Genomic DNA, 20533 nt, shown 5'->3' on the forward strand with positions numbered 1-20533 from the left:
GCCTTAAAGATTGAGCCATACCTCATGCTGTTACTTTGCAGAAAACAAGTCATATTCCACAATCTCAGGATTCTATTGACTGGCCAAAGGTCATTATACTTATATCATATTACTTAGAACATAGAACTTTACAGTGGGGATTACAGGCCCTTTGGCTCTCAATGTTGCATTGACCTGTGGAACCAACCTGAAGCCCATCTAACCTACACTATTCCATTTTCATCCATATACTTATCCAATGACCATTTAAATGCCCTTAAAGTTGGCAAGTTTACTACGAGAACATAGAACATAGAACAGTACAGCACAGAACAGGCCCTTCAGCCCCACGATGTTGTGCTGACCACTGATCCTCATGTATGCACCCTTAAATTTCTGTGATTGTTGCAAGCTGGGCATTCCATGCCCCTACTACTGAGTAAAGAAACTACCTCTGACATCTGTCCTATATCTATCTGCCCCTCAATTTAAAGCTATGGCCCTTCATGCTAGCCATCACCATCTGAGGAAAAAGGCTCTCGCTATCCACCCTATCTAACCCTCTGAGCATCTTGTATGTCTCAATTAAGTCACCTCTCAACCACCTTCTCTCTAATGAAAACAGCCTCAAGTCCCTCAGCCCTTCCTCATAAGACCTTCCCCCCCCATAGTAAATCTCCTCTGAACTCTTTCCAAAGCTTCCACATCCTTCCTGTAATGCGGTGACCTGAACTATACTCCAAGTGTGGCTGCACCAAAGTTTTGTACAACTGCAACATGATCTCATGGCTCCAAAATTCAATCCCTCTACCAATTAAAAACTAACAGACTGTATGCCTTCCTAACAACTCTATCAACCTGGGTGGCAATGTTCAGGGATCTATGTACATGGACACCGAGATCTCTCTGCTCATCTACACTCCCAAGAATCTTACCATTAGCCCAGTACTCTGCATTCCTGTTACTCCTTCCAAAGTGAATCACCTTACACTTTTCTGTATTAAACTCCATTTGCCACCTCTCAGCCCAGCTCTGCAGCTTATCTATGTCTCTCTGTAATCTACAACATCCTTCGTCACTATCCAGAACTCCACCGACTTTAGTCTCCGTCCGCAAATTTACTAACCCATCCTTCTACACCCTCATCCAGGTCATTTATAAAAACGACAAACAGCAATGGCCCCAAAACAGATCCTTGCAGTACACCACTAGTAACTGAACTCTAGGATGAGCATTTCCCATCAACCACCACCCTCTGTCTTCTTACAGCTAGCCAATTTCTAATCCAAACCACTAAATCACCCTCAATCCCATGCCTCCGTATTTTCTGCACTAGCCTACCGTGGGGAACCTTATCAAATGCCTTACTGAAATCCATATACGCCACATCAACTGCTTTACCCTCATCCACCTGTTTGGTCACCTTCTCAAAGAACTCAATAAGGTTTATGAGGCACAACTTACTCTTCATGAAACCGTGTTGACTATCCCTAATCAAACTATTCCTTTCTAGATGATTATAAATCCTATCTCTTCTAACCTTTTCCAACAATTTACTCACAACTGATGAAAGGTTCACTGGACTATAATTATCAGGATTGTCTCTACTCCTCTTCTTGAACAAGGAAACATTTGCTATCCTCCAGTCTTCTGGCACTATTCCTGTAGACAACGACGACATAAAGATCAAAGCTAAAGGCTCTGCAATCTCCTCCCTAGCTTTCCAGAGAATTCAAAGATAAATCCCATCCAGGCCAGAGGACTTAGCTACTTTCACACTTTCCAGAATTGCTCACACTTCCTCGTGAACCTCAATCCCATCTAGTCTACTGGCCAGTATCTCAGTATTCTCCTCAACAACACTGTCTTTTTCCAGTGTGAATACTGACAAAAATATTCATTTAGCGCTTTGCCTATCTTCTCTGATTCCATGCAGATCTTCCCACTGCTGTCCTTGATTGGCCCGAATCTTACTCTGGTCATTCTTTTATTCCTGATATACTTATAGACCTTATTGTGTCATGGGTTTCAGTACGGAGCCGCTCCAAGGTTCTGCGCATGGCATTATGTGACATCACACCAATCGCAGGACTGACATGGATCCTCATAGGTCTATGCAGCTGGATAGAACATTAGAGGAAATGCTAGCTGTACATCTCAACAACATAGCTATTCAAAAGTCTGCAGCACAATAAGGTGATCAACTAGCTCGTGTCTAAAAATCAGTCCACAGTGTCCAGCACTAAACATGATTCTGAGGTGGATTGCATTTACTGAACAATCCAGACAGTACTATGAATTACATTGGGAACCAACTTAAGATAATGAGACCAGCGCATGGTGTATTGCATTTGTGCGTTAGCAGCCACATTTAACAGGGTCCCATGTGTGAATATGTGTAGCCAAAAGGAATTTGTCCGTACATTGTATTTTTTGCATTGAGGGACGAGTTACAGAGACTGCCAATCTCTGAAGTCCTGTTTGAATACCCTGAGCTTGGGACCAGCTGCCTAGTCTGTGGTTAATCAGTTAGACAGGTAACTGCTGCACCTCCATGCCAATCATGGTTCAACCAATTAGCGCCCTCTTCTCAAGCTTAGATTAGTGTCACCATTCAAAGTCTGGTTCCTTATCTCCTGTTCTTAACTACAAGCAAAGCTTTAATATTGTCTCTCTTGTTAGCCGTGCTGTACTGCCAAGCTTGGTCTAAATAGGGAAAAATGGAGTCAGAGGGGATGTGGGAAACAAATCTTCAAATATGGAACATGGGTGGCAAAAATGGCTACCAAGGGTAGGGAGAAGACTGAATTGCAGAAAGTCGGGATAGGTAGGTAACTCTAGTTACACCTGAAGCTGGATCTCAGACTGTGGGATGCATCACTGGAGGTGATAGCAATACAAAATGGTGAGAGAATGGAGAGCAGGAATGCAGGGGAGTGCTTCTTAGCTGAATCAAAGAGAAAAGGATTGAAGGAAAGGAATGGAGAAAACCAAAGGCCGCTGATGTGGAGGAATACTGAATGGTTGACAATGCCAATAGATTCAAAGAGGGTCAAGGTGGACTAATCCACCATAGTCATAGTCACAGGGAATGTTACTTTGGTCAGTGCTGTTTAAAGAGAAGAAACCTTTTAGTGAAATTTAAATAGAGAGCTGCAGCAGAGAGAAACAAAGATATTGAGGCAACATGCAAAAGGTCTTGGAAATGGCTGGGATTTATGGAAAAGCTTTCGGTGATAGAGATGTTGCTGAAAGAATTTTGAAAGAAAGCAAATCACTTACAACATTAGTTAACAGGAGGTTAAGAAGGGTGATCAGAAAGTTAGCAGGAGATGATTGTTGAAGTCAGAGAGTTTAAAGAGGGCATGTAAGAAAGGGGAGAGAAATAAGAGAGACAGAGATAAAAGTGAGACAAGGGAGAGCTTGAGCAATTAAGAGCAGGTTTGGTATGGCTAGGGGAGAGGGGTACTTTGGCATGGCCAGGGGAAGGGGAACTTTGGCATGGCAGGGAGAGGGGGGATGCTTTGGCATGGCGGGGGAGGCTTTGGCCTGGTTGGGAGGGTTGGCGAAGGGAATTTTGGCAAAAGGTAAGGGCAGCAAGAGTGCTGTTGGATGACTTCCAATAAAGAGGTGCATGGGCTTCTCAATTGTTGGGGGTTGGGAAGAGATATTTTGAGGGAGGGTGTGGATTTAACATGATGTTTGGCAATAGAGAAAAGATTCTGTATCCTAGGACAATTTAGGTGTTTTTTTTGGAAGAGAAGATCTTATGGTGTTCTAGCCAAATGACTAAGGCGTGCATCAGATACTCAAGTCAGTCCCTTGAGGGAGTGATGATGAGGCCAAACTAACAAGAACAACCAGCTTGGGATGCAGTGGCAATTTTCAGTGGCAAAGATGAAAGTGAGGGCATGGTTGAACCAAATTAACAGCTACAGAGGTGGCACAATAAACTGAAAGCCAAAGATTATGATGCAAATGCATGCTCCTTTAAGGGAAGATAGGATAGCTCTGGATGGTAGTTGGGGTTGTAGATGAAACAGGTACAGGAAATGGTGGGAGATGGCCACATTCGAGCACTAGATTGTGTATGGAAAAAACATATTGGAGATGGGACTGTGAACACGGTAGGAGAGTTTATATAGTGGATAAATTAAGGTAGTAGAGCAAGGTGTTGAATTGTGAAGGGGGAGTGTAAGAAATATTTTAAAGAAGAGGTAAAAGATGTACAATAAAATGAGACATTCGAAAGAGGGGAAAGATAGAAAGGTAGGGTTAAAGGTCAGTGTGAGGAGTGACATTCACAAAACAAAATCAGGTAGATAATATTCAGTAAGGAATAAGATGGCACTCTTGAGCCAAAGCCTGGACATCAATGTAATTTATCCACAAATCAGGTGCTGATAGTAAGGACTTTGACCACAAGTGTACAGTCTACTTGATGGAAATACAGCGGCATGGCATTTAGATTGAATGACCGGAATCGATGGGGACAGTGGTTGGTGGGGGAGTTGAATGAAATAAGAAGTTGGGTTGTTGCCCTCCCCTGAGAGGAAGAGCCTTGCTAAGCCCTTTGTACATTGAACAGTACAAGATTAGGGTTAGGCTTAATCAAAGAGGTTTCAATCCTGAATTATAAAAGGATTTTACAAGATGGGGTTTGGAGTCAATGTAGACAAGGGGGAGAATTAAAACTTGCCCTGCCCAAGTAACAGGAAAGAGGAAAGAACTCAAAGTGAAAAGACAATATGGAATTACTCGATGGGAGCCTGGAGCTGCAGTCAAAATATCGATAGGAAACAAAAACAAAAATTACTGGAGAAACTCAGCAGTGTCACTGGATCCAAATGTTGACTCTGTTTTAACTCCACAGATGATGTCAGACCTGCTGAGTTTCTCTAGCAATTTCTGTTTTGTTTCAGATTTCCAGCATCCACATTTTTTTGATTTTTGTTATGGTGATAGGAATGATAGTGTGTGTTTGGGTTATGTAGTGGTGGCGGACAACAGGAAACATAGGCTTTGTTTGCAGCCAGAGAACAGAGAGATATGAAACAGTTCAAATTTAAAGTCTATGTGACCAACTGGATTTGACTTGTCGACAGCATGGAGTCAGTTTGGAACATTTATTAACTGATATCCAGATTCAGAGTGTTAATCTGGAGAAGGGGGATACCCAGAAACTATTTAAAAGCCAGAGGATGAATCCTATCCAAGGATAACCCTTAGAGGGCCCAGTTGTGTTAAACTCTGGCTCCTGTTGAAATATCACTGACTTCAATTTAATTAATTGGGAAATTTTGAAGATTTTATTTCAATATAAATATAATCTTTAGATAGTAAGCAGTTCACTTATAAAACATGGATAGGAAATAAGTGGTGCCCCCAGTGTGGACCTTCAAAGCGACACTTCACTTTGTTGTGTTAACTGTAATTAACAATCAATGCAGTGGCAGGGTGTTAGCAGTGACACGGCATTGCATGGCCTTAAATTTAACAGTCAACAACACTGCTTACACAACCCCGACTTCCTCCACACTAATAAGTCAAGAGGTCAGGAGTTCTCTGAGCACATATCTTACAAACTGTCAATATTGAGAGTTAGGAGTTTTGTTTCATTAGTCAAACCTTCCAAATCAGGAAATGGACAATTTCTCAGGAATTAACCTTGCTGTTGCACTTTGCCTGCTTCCCAAAGCCTTTCTGCAAAGGGTCTGGGGCCAGTGCTGACATAATCTACAGCCAATTCACTGTACTCATCATAAATAGTTTCAAACTCACTCTAACATTTTCTCTCTCCTAGATCCACTGCCAAATTTACGACTCAAAAGATCAGTCTGATCCTGAATCTCACACCATCAATTATTTTTGATTTCAAACTAAACCCTTTCCCTGCCTCCTTTCACTCTACCCTCCAAAGCTTCCTGCAGAACACAGAAGGAAAGCAAGGTAGAATGAACAGTTTTCCAGCAGTCCAACGATACTTTCACACTTGGCAATACCAGCGTTACTTTTAAATAAAAGGATATTTGTAAGATTGGTTCTCTTCTCAGGAAACTTGCTCGGATCATGTTTCCCCTCTCCCTTAGAGGGTGAAGAGTTCATGGGCCTCACCACTTTAACAATCTTCATGCTCCACATATCCTCAATGCCCTCCTCGACTTCGGATGATTGGCACATTCTCAGTGATCAGCATCCTCCTCCGGCTGGGTCAGTCTGCCTTCTCTGGCACTCTCCCCACCAAGTCAGATTCTCTGCACCTGCTCATCTCTCCACAACCTTCTGTAGACAAGATGGACTAAGACTCCGTAAGTGGTTATATATGACGTCTTGTGATTCACAGCTGATTCACAAGGGGCATCTGGTTGGTGTGTCTGTTGTATACTGGTTCGGGCTAATGTATACTTCTAGCTCAGCAAATTCAGCAATCCAGCATTCCAGAAAATAAATCTAATTAAAAGCACTGCAGAAGCCTCTTAGTGCAATGTCATATCAAAACATCTCCACCATCACCGCATTCAGATCCTCAAACTTTCCAGATCATATTCATACGCTTCTTTCCAGTCTTGGTCATATTATGGCTGTGCAACCTACACTGTCCCTATCTCAACCAGAACAGAACATTGAACAAGACTATCAAGTGAAGTTGGCTGGACTGTTGTTGCTTAAACCATTCATTTCTCTCCTGTGAGTGAGTTTTGAGAAGATTTGTAGCTCAGGTTGAGGTAGCATACCTAGAAGCATGGCATTCAAATTGAAACTCTATCAACAAAAACCATCTACCACCCCCTGAGAAAAGGAACAGGAAGTGACTTCATCACAGGAAATAACATCACTACAGGAAATAACATCACCAACCCAAAGAAACCCAAACATATAAATAGAAAGCAGGAAGTTTCAGCATTGTTTTGCATGAGGTCCACTGAAGATGTTACCTAGTAAGGTAACGAAATGTCTGGAAATGAACCTTTCAGCTCAGCGAGTAAACCTACATCCATCTCCTGTAAGTACTTACAGTAGGAGTCAAGGTTCCTCTGATCTTTCCAAAGCTTGTGATTCCGTTTCCAAGGTCCCATTTTTCAAAACAGCATGTGGAGGAGAATACTGGGCCACGGCAAGAATGTGCTGAGGAGGACAATTTCCAACATAACTAGTATTATCCTCCTCTAACATCTATGAAGGGGACTTTCCCTAAGTGGTAGCCATTACACAGAGACCAAGAACACAAATCCTCAAAATAACTCTCCAGAATGCAAAAGCACTGAAATTATATAAAGTACACCTATCACCTTTAATCTGAAGTCAACAAATATAGCAGCGTCAAGGGACCTATTAACCCATACGATTCAGTACTGTCCCAGGAGCTGTTGTCACCAACAGAATCAAAACAGCACCATCATATATTTTAATTATAATCTGCAGTTGTTCAGATTCCAAGAAATTCTTTTCTAGAAATCAAGCTCGCCAAATAACCTGCGTCACAGTACAACACAAAGCTGAGCATTGAGACACATCCAAATGATTAAACATTTCCTGACTGGCTCCCAGTCAGGTTGCGAGGAACAGGAGACAGAGAATTACAGCACTTAATATAAAACCGAAATCACCATTCATTGTTGTGAGCTATTCAGTTCCCTTCAATTAAACCCGTCCTTCACAATTGCATTTTGTCAAACTCAAAGTGCAACAACGGGATTTTGCAGAATTTTCATAATGGTGTCTCACTTTTAGCACCTTTCACAGTATCAAGGGAATAGCTTCACTAAACTGAATGGACCACTTACTGTAACAGAAAGGTATTATGCTTCTGACTCAACAAAATCCAAATAATTCTGCCATCTAGCATTAATAATTGAAGTCAGAGGAATGATTTTATTAAATATTGCTGCAGAATCATACTTGTGTCAATAACTTTGCCTCAGTATGTGGCAGGCAGAGTTGTGTTACTCAATGATCAGAGGTAAGATCCATCTGCAATTCAATTGTTGCCTCAATAATATCAGATAAGTCAATCTAACTTGATGCTTCGAGGAGAAAGTGAGGTCTGCAGATGCTGGAGATCAAAGTTGAAACTTTATTGCTGGAACAGCACAGCAGGTCAGGCAGCATCCAGGGAACAGGAGATTCGACGTTTCGGGCACAGGCCCTTCTTCAGGAATGAAGAAGGGCCTGTGCCCGAAACGTCGAATCTCCTGTTCCCTGGATGCTGCCTGACCTGCTGTGCTGTTCCAGCAATAAAGTTTCAACTAACTTGATGCTTACTGACTTTACTTACATCAGACTACAGAGATTGACCAAGTGTGCAGATATACTTATGGAGGATCCAAACAAGTTGAAGAGAAATGTTTAAACTGATAGGAAAAAAACAGGTGGCTGTGATGGTGGGCCACCGCATGGAGTTTGCGTGAAGTTCTCAGCATCATGTAGATAATAGAGAGATGGAAGAAAAGGGCTACTGATCATTCACAGAAGAACTACAGCAGAAACATCTGAGTGTTAAACACGGGGTATAATTGGGAATGTAACATGTGTGCCTTTGACTGCTATTATCATGTTTGTGGCATCATCGGATCACACCCATTAACATAGACCAACAACCTCCACAAAAAAAAGCAATTAGGAAAACAAATGCCGAGCAAGAATTGAAATCAAACTGTAATATGTTAAATGTAATAACAAATAAGGAATACAGAAATATTGCTCTACTCTAACAGGGTAGCATGTGCAGAACTCTAACACCATGGAGTATGCTGAAACCTTGACTTTAGTTTAAAAAAAACAGAAATACGAAGCTGGAAGAAGTAACCAGGAAGCAATCAGACTGGTGCGAAAAAGCCAACTGGTTCACTCATGCCCTTCAGGGAAGGAAACCTTCTTCCTTGCCTCAGTCACACACAAATGTGTTCAACACTTTGAATCAAAAGAATCCACAGAGCTACTTACCCTTTATATCCCGATGTACAATCATATTACTGTGCAAGTAGGACACACCTTCCAGAATCTGCCTGGTGTATTTTCGGGTCACATTTTCTGTTAGCGCGCCATAGGCTTTCAGTTGATCCTTCACTGAACCCTAGAAAGAATGGGAATGTGTCAGTGAAATAGGATTACGGATTTTTGAATTTGGGAGGACCATTCCAAACTATGAGACAAAACAAAGGTAAAGAATGGCACCTCCAGATCATAGCTAAATCCTGAAGGATATCTAACAGCTCTGCGCACATTCAGGATTTGAGTTAAACTGCCGAGGTTCATTTCACACTTGCATTCAGAAAGAAGAAACCTCCGCAACATTGGTCCTGATTAGATTCAAACCCAGGTCTCTTACGAGCAAAGGTTAAACAGGTTTGGACTCAAAAAAAACCTGTGGATATTGGAAATCTGAAACAAAATCAAACACTGCTGGAGAAACTGAGCATGTCTGGCAGCATCCGTGGAGAGAAAGCAGAGTTAATGTTTCAGGTCCAGTCGAGAAATGTTACCTCTGCTTTTCCTCCATAGATGCTGCCAGATCTACACAGTTTCTCCAGCAATTTCTGGTTTTGGTTTGGGATGCTAGTCATTGGAATTTAGCAAAATATGAAGTGAAATATTGAAATATACAGGAATCTAAACAGGCTTGACAGGGTAAATGCTGAGATGATGTTTCCCTTCATGGCAGCATCTTGGTCCACAGAGCATAGTGTCAGAATTAAGGAGCACTAATTTAAGAGTGAGATAAGGAGGAATTTCTTCATTCAGAGGATTGAGTCTCTTTAGAACCTCTTGCCAGAGAGCGGTTGGTGCCGACTCCTCTTGTATATTTCAGGCTGAGATAGATTCTTGATCAGTCGGGAAACCAAGGGTTATGGGGAAAGGGCAGGAAAGTGGATGTGAGGCATGTCAGACTAGCCATGATCCTACTGAATGGCGAGTGGGCTCAAGGGGCCAAACGGCCTACTCCTGTTCCGATTTCTTACAATCTCAAAAATAAAGGACAACATACTGACATTGTGCACCCAGGAAATCTCTCAGAATAACATAGGAATGAAGGTAAATAATCAATAAGGTCAGTTCTATTGCAGAACTATGGTTGAAAAGATGCACTCAGATCCTGTGTGGACCAGCTGGTGGAGGTTTTCACAGACACAGAGTCATAGAGATGTACAGCACGGAAACAGACCCTTCGGTCCAACCCATACATGCCGACCCAATATCCCAACCCAATTTAGTCTCCCTGCCAGCACCTGGCCCATATCCCTCCAAACCCTTCCTATCCACGTCCCCATCCAGATGCCTTTTAAATGCTGTAATTGTACCAGCCTCCACCACTTCCTCTGGCAGCTCATTCCATACACGCACTATCCTCTGTGTGAAAACGTTGCCCCTTAGACCTCTTTTATATCTTACCCATCTCACCCTAAACCTATGCCTCCAGGTTCTGGACTCCCTGACCCCAGGGAAAAGACTTTGTCTACATCTTTAATCTCTCCTTACTATGATCTGAAGTCCCACCTGCTTCAAGACCAGCATCATCTCGGTGCCAAAGAAAAATCATGCAGCGTGCCTCAATGACGACCTCCCGCTGGGGCTGATCTCCATAATTATGAAGTGCTTTGACAGTTTAGTCATGGCTCACATCATGTCCAGCCTCCCAAATTGCCTTGATCCTTTGCAAGTCGCCTCCTGATGCAGCAGGCCCACAGCAGACACCATCTCCTTGGCCCTACACTCAGCCATGGAACATCTGGATAACAAGAGTATCCAATATCAGGCACCTATTTATTGACTACAATTTTGCCTTCAACACCTTAATTCCAAACAAACTCACCTCTAAACTCCGAGACCTAGGTCTTGGCTCCCCCCTCTATAATTGGATCCTTGACTTCCTGACCAATGAACTGCAAGCAATAATAAGCAACAATACCTCCACACACTTTGTGTCTTTCACTGTGTCTCACACCTGCGCACACACACCAGGGGTGCTGGGGATAAAATAAGCACTACCGCACTTAGGTGGTAGTGTGGGGGTTAAATAAAAAAAAAATAACCAGGAGATTCACACAGCATCACCCTTTGATAAAAAAAGAAAAGAAAAGAAAAAAAAAAACAATACCTCCACCATAATCCTCAACACCAGTGCCCTGCAAGGCTGCATATGCAGCCATCTACTATACTCCTTGTACAATCACAACTGGGTGGCCAAACACCCTCTACCTCCATTTACAAGTTTGCTGATGACGCCACTGTCGTAGGTTGGATCTTAAACAATGAGGCAGAACATAAAAACAACAATCTCTCCATCAATGGCAGCAAAACGAAGGACTAGTCATTGACATCAGGAAGCAGACAGCAGACACACCCCTGTCTGTATCAATGGAGTGGGGACAGAGATAGTTGTGAGCATCAAGTCCTTGGGAATGATGATTACCAACAATCTTTCCTGGTCCACCCATGTTGAAGTGACAGTGAAGAAAGCAAAATAATGTTTCTACTTCCTCAGGAGGCCCAGGAAGTTCAGCATATCCACAAGGCGTCTTACCAATTTTTATGAATGCACTACAGTAAGCATCCTATCTGGACGTAGGGTGGTGCGGCAACTGCTCTTCCCAAGACTGCAAGAAACTACAGCGAGATACGAATACAGCTGAGTCCATCGTGCAAACTAGTCTTCCACCCACTGACTCCATCTGCTGTCTTGGAAAAGCAACCAATATAATCAAGGACCTCTCCCACCCCAAATATAATGTCTTCTGTCAGGCAGAAGATATAAAAGCTTGAATATACACGTAAACAGATTCAAGGACAGCTTCTTCCCCACAGTTATCAGACTTTTGAACGGACCTCTTAAATGTTAGTTCTAATCTCTCTCTCTGCAGCTGTATTCTGCACTTGTTCTGCTATCCAAATGCCCTTTGTAAAACATGTTCTGCCCACATAGCACACAAAATAACAATTTTCACTGTATCTCAGTACATGCGACAGCAATAAATCAAAAACAATAACAAAAATATTAACAAATCTACTAATGCAATGATGTGACTATTTTAAGTTTTTATGGACCAGGGAGGAGTACATTATAATACATGTTATGCATCCACAATATAAACTACCTGTGAACAACTTTGTGTATAAAGGATTACTACAATTATTAGTCATATACATGTTAAGCTCTGTGTAATATCTCTGTAAAACATGCTTCCTGTCAGCTGAGTCCACTCACCATAAGATTATGAGCAATATCCTGTCACATGGTATGCAATTATATACCAACACTTGGCTGTTGTAATGGCACCAGCAATGAAACACAAAGTTCTTCAGTACAAAGCGACAGCTTCAATTAGGATTGAAGAAACACAATCTTTTCAAAAGTAGGCAATGATTTTCAGAATATTTAAAGAACACGCAGGGGCTTAAAAGACCAGACAAACCGAACGTGCTTCAATCTCCAACAGCTAAGTCACTTGGCCTCATTCGGCACTCCCAGTCACCATTCACTTTCTGCAGGTAGATATTCCTAGTCACCAGTACTGAGTGACATAACATTGTTACAAGTTTGCAAACTGCTAGTTCTGTTTTATACAGACCAGTCAGTGCAAGAAGCTAATAGACTTAACTTTCCTTTATTGTACATATGGAGATTGTTCCAGCCTCCATCAGAGCAAAATAAGGAAGGATAATTAAGAACTGTAGCTCCTTGGGACTGCTTATGTAAACTTACTTGCAGGATCAAACAGAAATTAGCAAGCCATTATTTTGAAAAATCATAGTAGATAAAACAAAGTAGAGTGTGATGTTATCAGTATTTGACTCTACTACCAGACAGCAAATAAACTTCAAAGCTAACCCAAATATTATAACCTCATGTAGTATCTTAGTGAACTTAAGCAACCATTAACTCCACATCTAAACAAATAAAACAACTGAATTTCTTTGAAAGGCACAGCAATTGCACTGCACTTGAAAATACCAATAGTGGCAATAATTTGGAGAGTATTTCATCTCCACCCACCACTTTGATAATTCCAGGCAAAGAACAGAGAATTGCCACCTGTCCACATTTTGACTGAACAGTCTCGGTTTGATTGAAATGCCAATACATTTTTGAAATATTAGATGCCAAAAGTTCAGAACTTAGTTACTGGTGCTATACAAGTGCAGTTGTTTGAGCAAAAATTGAAACGGAGTCTATAATTTCACCTCCACCCTGCTCTCTGTCAATTTTAGATGAACGACACTGGAATCTAAGAAGGATGGCTGTTTGTGGTAAGTGTTTCACCCGTTGTGCTTTTATCACTCTGATGTTGCAGGGTCATTCCATCTACAAAGTGCATATTGTACACAATCTAACCTAAAGTCCTCTTAATAAATCAGTATTGGAAACTTTACATCAATAACTCTACTAATCGATTATTTCCTTGGCTCGCATCTTAGAAAGGTAAAGGACCTTTCCTGGATCAACGCACTGTAACAACTTAAAAACACCAAGTACAAAGAGTCACAGCAATACCTATTTACTCTATTAGCAATGGCTCAAGGCTATGTTTTCAGAGTGATTTTCATTTTTTTAACGTAGCAAAAATTACCACACAGTAAAAAGCCAACTCACTACAGATGATTTTAGGCCACTTGACTTCACCAGTACAAGGGACAAGTGGTTAAAGTGTTTTTTAAAACAAGTTATCAGTATCACAAAATTATAGGATGCAGATCAGCAAGGTTAAGATAAATGAAAAACTAGTGCACAACACAGATCTCATGACGCAAGCTAATTCTCCAAGCAGGGCTGTTGTCAGGATATGTATATGAATACCAGAAAAGATGCTGTTAGCTCATGAAGTCAGTGTGACAAGAGTGGTGGGGATGGGCTTGAATGGAAAGGAGGAGCATGGGGTGAGGTAGACGCATTAAGGTAGGGGCACTAAAAAAAAAACGAAGCTGGTAGAGAGCTACAATGTCAGAAGACACAGCTGGAAGAGATGGAAATTAGTGGGACAATTTCAAAGTTTGTAGATACTTCAATTAAACAGAGAGCCATGCCATTTACAAATATAGTGAAGTTTGACGTTATTTACTCTTGGAGAAAGTGAGGACTGCAGATGCTGGAGATCAGAGCTTAAAAATGTGTTGCTGGAAAAGTGCAGCAGGTCAGGCAGCATCAAAGGAGCAGGAGAATCGACGTTTTCAGGAGAATCATTCCTGAAGAAGGCTTATGCCCAAAACGTATGCTCCTGCTCCTTTGATGCTGCCCGACCTGCTGCGCTTTTCCAGCAACACGTTTTTAAGTTATTTACTCTTGGACAAAAAAAACAGGAAAGTTCTTTTCAAATGGGGAATGACTGGGAAATATTTGCATTCAGCATGTGGAAGTGATGGCCTAGTAGTATTATCGCTAGACTGTTAGTCCAGAGAGCCAGGTAATGTTCTGGGGAGCTGGGCTTGAATCCCACTATGGCAGATGGTAGAATTTGAATACAATAAAAATCTGGAATTAAGAGTCTAATGATGACCATGAATCCATTGTCAATTGTCAGGAAAAACCTATCTGGTTCATTCATGTCCTTTAGGGGAGGAAATCCATCTTTACCTGGTTTGGCCGACACGTGACTCCAGACCCACAGCATTGTGGTGGACTCTTAACAATTGGGATGGACAATAAATACTGACACAGCCAGCGATACCCTCCGTCCCATGAATGAACAAAAAAAAAGAATGCTGAAGCATCATTGGACAAGAACTACAAAATTAAAATTAAAATGTTAAGTATATTAGAACCTACACCTAGGAGAGAAAGTCATGATTTGGCACAAAGGGATGGAGCTTAAGAATAAAAAGTCTTACTGGATTACACAGTGCATTGTTAAGACCACATCTAGACCATAAGACACAGGAGCAGGTGGTAGTGATTTGGTCCATCAATGAGTTAATGGCTGATCTGATAATCCTCAACGCCACTTTCCTGCCTTATCCTCACAGCCCTTGATTCTCTCACTGATTAAAAATTGGTATATCCAAGCCTTGAATATAGTGAACAACCTATCCTTTACAGCTCTTTAGTTTAAAAAAAACAATAAATTCACTACAGGTCAGAAAAGAAATTCCTCCTCATCCATCATAAATATGTAATCCCTTACTCTGCATTATACCCTCTGGAGTCTTATGATTCTCCTGCAGGGCACAAAAACCTCTGCACAGCTACCCTGCAAACCTCCTAAAAATCTTAGTACTTAAATAAGATCTCCTCTCATTATTCTAAAGCTTCAATGAGAAATAGCCCAACTAACTTCACCTCTTCTCATAAGAAAATCCCTCCCTATCTGGAAACAACTAGGTGAACCTTCTCTGGACTGCCTCCAATACCACCACATTTTTCCTGAGAGAAGGGGACCAAAATTGTTCACAGTTTTCGAGCCGTGGTCTGGGTAGTGCCTTGCATAGCTTTAGCAAGAACTTCCTCAGATTTCAGTAAGGCATTTGATAAGGTTCCACACGGTGGACTATTGCACAAAATAAGGAGTTTCGGGGTTGAAGGTGATTTAGCAGTTTGGATCAGAAATTGGCTAGCTAAAAGACACAGGGTGGTGGTTGATGGGAAATGTTTGCCCTGGAGTTTAGTTACTAGTGGTGTGCCGCAAGGATTTGTTTTGGGGTCACTGCTGTTTGTCATTTTTATAAATGATCTGGGTGTGGGTGTAGAAGGATGGGTTAGTAAATTTGCGGATGACACTAAGGTAGGATAGTGCTGAAGGATGAAGGTACTGGGTAATCAGCTCGGCCAGGTGTTAGACTTGGAAGTAGGTGAGCACTTTGGTGATAGCGATCACAATTCTGTTATGTTTATTTTAGTGATAGAAAGGGATAGGTGTATACCACTGGGCAAGAGTTACAGCTGGGGGAAAGGCAATTATGATGCGATTAGGCAAGATTTAGGAAGCATAGATGGGGAAGGAAACTGCAGGGGATGGGCACATTAGAAATGTGGAGCTTATTCAAGGAAAAGCTCCTGTGTGTCCTAGATAAGTATGTACCTGTCAGACAGGGAGGAAGGTGTAGAGCACGGGAGCCGTGGTTTACGAAGGAAGTGGAATCTCTGGTCAAGAGGATGAAGGTGGCTTATGTTAGGATGAGATGTGAAGACTCAGTTAGGGCACTTGAGGGTTACAAGGTAGCCAGGAAAGACCTAAAGGGAGAGTTCAGAAGAGCCAGGAGGGGACATGAAAAGTTCTTGGCGGATAGGATCAGGGTAAACCCTAAGGCTTTCTATAGGTATTTAAGGTATAAAAGAATGACGAGGGCCAATCAAGGATAGTAGTGGGAAGTTGTGTGTGGAGTCAGAGGAGATAGGGGAAGCACTAAATGAATATTTTTCATTTAGTAGAAATCCTGCAGTGTGAAAATAGATAAGTCCCCTGGGCCGGATGGGATTTATCCTAGGATCCTCTGGGAAGCCAGTGAGGAGATTGCCAAGCCTTTGGCATTAATCTTTAAATAGTCATTGTCTACAGGAATAGTGCCAGAAGACTGGAGGATAGCAAATGTGGTTCCCCTGTTCAAGAAGGGGAGTAGAGACAACCCTGGTAATTATAGACCAGTGAGCCTTACTTCAGTTGTTGGTAAAGTGTTGGAAAAAGTTATAAGAAATAGGATTCATAATCATCTAGGAAAGAATCATTTGATTAGGGATAGTCAGCATGGTTTTATGAAGGGTAGGTTGTGCCTCACAAATCTTATTGAGTTCTTTGAGAAGGTGACCAAACAGGTAGATGAGAGTAAACCGGTTGAAGTGGTGTATATGGATTTCAGCAAGACGTTCGATAAGGTCCCCCACAGTTCGATAAAGTTCCCCACAATTGTACAAAATGCGGAAGAATGGGATTGTGGGAGATATAGCAGTTTGGATCAGTAATTGGCTAGCTGAAAGAAGACAGAGGGTGGTGGTTGATGGAAAATGTTCATCCTGGAGTCCAGTTACTAGTGGTGTACTACAAGGGTCGGTGTTGGGTCCACTGTTGTTCATCATTTTTATAAATGACCTGATGAGGACGCAGAAGGGTGGGTTAGTAAATTTGCAGATGACACAAAGGTCAGTGGAGTTAGAACATAGAACAATACAGCACAGAACAGGCCCTTCGGCCCACGATGTTGTGCCGAACATTTGTCCTAGCTTAAGCACCCATCCATGTACCTATCCAATTGCCGCTTAAAGGTCACCAAAGATTCTGACTCAACCACTCCCACAGGCAGCGCATTCCATGCCCCCACCACTCTCTGGGTAAAGAACCCACCCCTGACATCTCCCCAAACCCTTCCACCCTTCACCTTAAATTTATGTCCCCTTGTAACACTCTGTTGCACCCAGGGAAAAAGTTTCTGACTGTCTACTCTATCTATTCCTCTGATCATCTTAGAAACCTTTATCAAGTCACCCCTCATCCTTCGCCGTCCCAACGAGAAAAGGCCGAGAACTCTCAACCTAGCCTCGTACGACTTCCTCTCCATTCCAGGCAACATCCTGGTAAATCTTCCCTGCACCCTCTCCAAAGCTTCCACATCTTTCCTAAAGTGAGGCAACCAGAACTGCACACAGTACTCCAACTGTGGCCTAACCAAAGTCCTGTACAGCTGCAACATCACTTCACGACTCTTGAATTCAATCCCTCTGCTAATGAACGATAATACTCCATAGGCCTTCTTACAAACTCTATCCACCTGAGTGGCAACCTTCAAAGATCTATGTACATAGACCCCAAGATCCCTCTGTTCCTCCACCTGACTAAGAACCCTACCATTAACCCTGTATTCCACATTCTTATTTGTTCTTCCAAAATGGACAACCTCACACTTGGCAGGGTTGAAATCCATCTGCCACTCCTCAGCCCAGCTCTGCATCATATCTAAGTCCCTCTGCAGCCAACAACAGCCCTCCTCACTGTCCACAACTCCACCTATCTTCGTATCATCTGCAAATTTACTGACCCACCCTTCGACTCCCTCATCGAAGTCATTAATAAAAATTACAAACAGCAGAGGACCCAGAACTGATCCCTGCGGAACTCCACTTGTAACTGGGCTCCAGGCTGAATATTTACCATCTACCACCACTCTCTGCCTTCGACCGGTTAGCCAGTTTTCTATCCAATTGGCCAAATTTCCCTCTATCCAATGCCTCCTGACTTTCCGCATAAGCCTACCATGGGGAACCTTATCAAATGCCTTACTAAAATCCATGTACACTTTGTCCCAGTCGAATTCATGTTGCTTGTCATCTGCGTGTGTGGCTATTAAGGATAGCTGGTCAACACTATAAATGCCGGAGGAAACATCACAGAAGCGCTTCACAGGAGGCTCCCAAGCACTGAGGATGTCACCTAGACAGGGGACGAAACGTTTGCAACACAAATTCCCAGCTCGGCGAACAGAACCACAACAAATTGAGGGGTGATAGATATAGGACAGATGTCAGAGGTAGTTTCTTTACTCAGAGAGTAGTAAGGGTATGGAATGCTTTGCCTGCACCGGTAGTAGATTCGTCAACTTTAAGTACATTTAAGTCGTCATTTTGTCAAGCATATGGACGTACGTGGAATAGTGTAGATTGGATGAGCTTCAGAACCGAAGGGCCTGTACTGCGCTGTAATGTTCTATGTTGTGGGTTGCAGAGGGACATAGATAAGATGCAGAGCAGAGCTGAGAGATGGCAAATGAAGTTTAATGCAGAAAAGTGTGAGGTAGTTCACTTCGGGATTAATAACAGGAATGGAGAGTACTGGGCTAATGGTAAAATCCTTGGCAGTATAGATGAACAGAGAGATCTCGGTGTCCAGGTGCATAAATCCCTGAAAGTTGCCCTGGCAGAAGTTCAAAAAGTTCATTTGATTTATTACAAGGGATGGAGAATGTCCTGAGGACAGACTGACTGGACTAGATCCATATTCTCTTGAATCTCTAAGAATGAGATGTGATCTAATTGCAACTTTTAATATTGTTAAGAGTTTGGCAAGGTAATGCTGAGAACACTGTCCAGGGATCTACAGCATGGGGGTCACAATCTCAATGTAATGGGCATTCCACTTGGGGTGAGGAATGGCAAGGGGGTGGGAACCTGAGCTATATACCGGAGGTGAGAGTTGATGGAGATGAGCCAATAGCAAGAGGTAGTGCAGCCAGTGGGAAGGAATTTCCTGGTAAAGAACCAAGAGATCGGTTAAAGTGTGTTTGCTTTAATGCAAGGAGTCGACGTTTTGGGCATAAGCCCTTCTTCAGGAATCTTCAGGCTTATGCCCGAAACGTCGATTCTCTTGTTCCCTGGATGCTGCCTGACCTGCTGCGCTTTTCCAGCAACACATTTTCAGCTCTGATCTCCAGCATCTGCAGACCTCACTTTCTCATTAATGCAAGGTGTGTCAGGAATAAAAGTGATGAGCTTAGAGCATGGATCAGTACCTGGTGCTATGATGTTGTGGCCATAACAGAGATGTAGGTTTCTCAGGGACAGGGTTTAGAGCATTTAAAAAGAATAGGGAAGGGGGGGAAAAAAAGAGGAGGGAGTGTAGCACTGCTAATCAGAGAGGGTATCACAGCTACAGAAGTTACCATTGTCGAGGAGGGTCTGCTTACTGAGTCAGTATGGGTGGAAATTAGGAACAGTAAGGGAGCAATCACCTCATTAGGGGTTTACTACAGGCCCCCCAATAGCAGCAGGGAGATTGAAGAAAGCATAGGTCGGCAGATTTTGGGAAAAGTGTGAATGTAGTAGGATAGTTGTAATGGGCGACTTTAACTTTCCCAATATTGATTGGAACCTCCTTCGAGCAGATGGTTTGGACGGAGCTGTTTTTGTAAGGTGTGTCCAGGAGGGTTTCTTAACTCAGTACGTTGACAGGCCGACGAGGGGAGAGGCCATTTTGGATTTGGTGCTCGGCAATGAGCCGGGGCCAGGTGTCAGAGCATTTTGGGGATAGTGACCACAACTGCCTCACATTCTACAAAGCTATGGAGAAGGAGAGAAGCAGGCACAATGGGAGGATATTTAATTGGGGGAAAGGAAACTATGGGAAGCATGGACTGGGAGCAATTGTTCCATGGAAAGGGCACTATAGACATGTGGAGACTATTTAAGGAATAGTTGTTGCGAGTGATGAATAAATATGGCCCTCTGAGACAGGCAGGGAGTGGTAAGATAAAGGAACCTTGGATGACGAGAGCGGAGGAGCTTCTCATCAAAAGAAAGAAGGTAGCTTACGTAAGGTGGAGGTAGCTAGGGTCTTGCTCAGCTCTAAAGGATTACAGGCAGGCGAGGAAGGAGCTCAAAAATTGTCTGAGGAGAGCCAGGAGGGGGCATGAAAAAGGCTTGGCAGGAAGGATTAGGGAGAATCCAAAGGCATTTTACACGTATGTGAGGAATAAGAGAATGATCAAAGAAAGAGTAGGGCCGATCACAGATAGCATAAGGAACTTGTGTATAGAGTCTAAGGTGGTAGGGGAAGCCCTAAATGAGTTTTTTGCTTCTGTCTTTACTAAAGAAAAGGACCTTGTAGTGAATGAAACCATTGAGGAGCAGGTAAGCATGCTGGAA

At 42.6% G+C, this 20533-nt stretch overlaps 1 protein-coding gene across 1 annotated transcript in view; it reads right to left on the reverse strand.

Annotated features, from left to right (window-relative positions):
- Window positions 1-20533, reverse strand: part of map3k3 (mitogen-activated protein kinase kinase kinase 3) — a 150672-nt gene that overhangs the window by 9095 nt on the left and 121044 nt on the right. The window contains exon 15 of the mRNA XM_043675368.1: window positions 8923-9052. Within this exon, the coding sequence (XP_043531303.1) occupies window positions 8923-9052 (130 nt within the window). The remainder of the gene's footprint in view (window positions 1-8922; window positions 9053-20533) is intronic.

The sequence above is a fragment of the Chiloscyllium plagiosum genome, chromosome 33, assembly GCF_004010195.1.
Source record: "Chiloscyllium plagiosum isolate BGI_BamShark_2017 chromosome 33, ASM401019v2, whole genome shotgun sequence".
NCBI classification, from domain to species: domain Eukaryota; kingdom Metazoa; phylum Chordata; class Chondrichthyes; order Orectolobiformes; family Hemiscylliidae; genus Chiloscyllium; species Chiloscyllium plagiosum.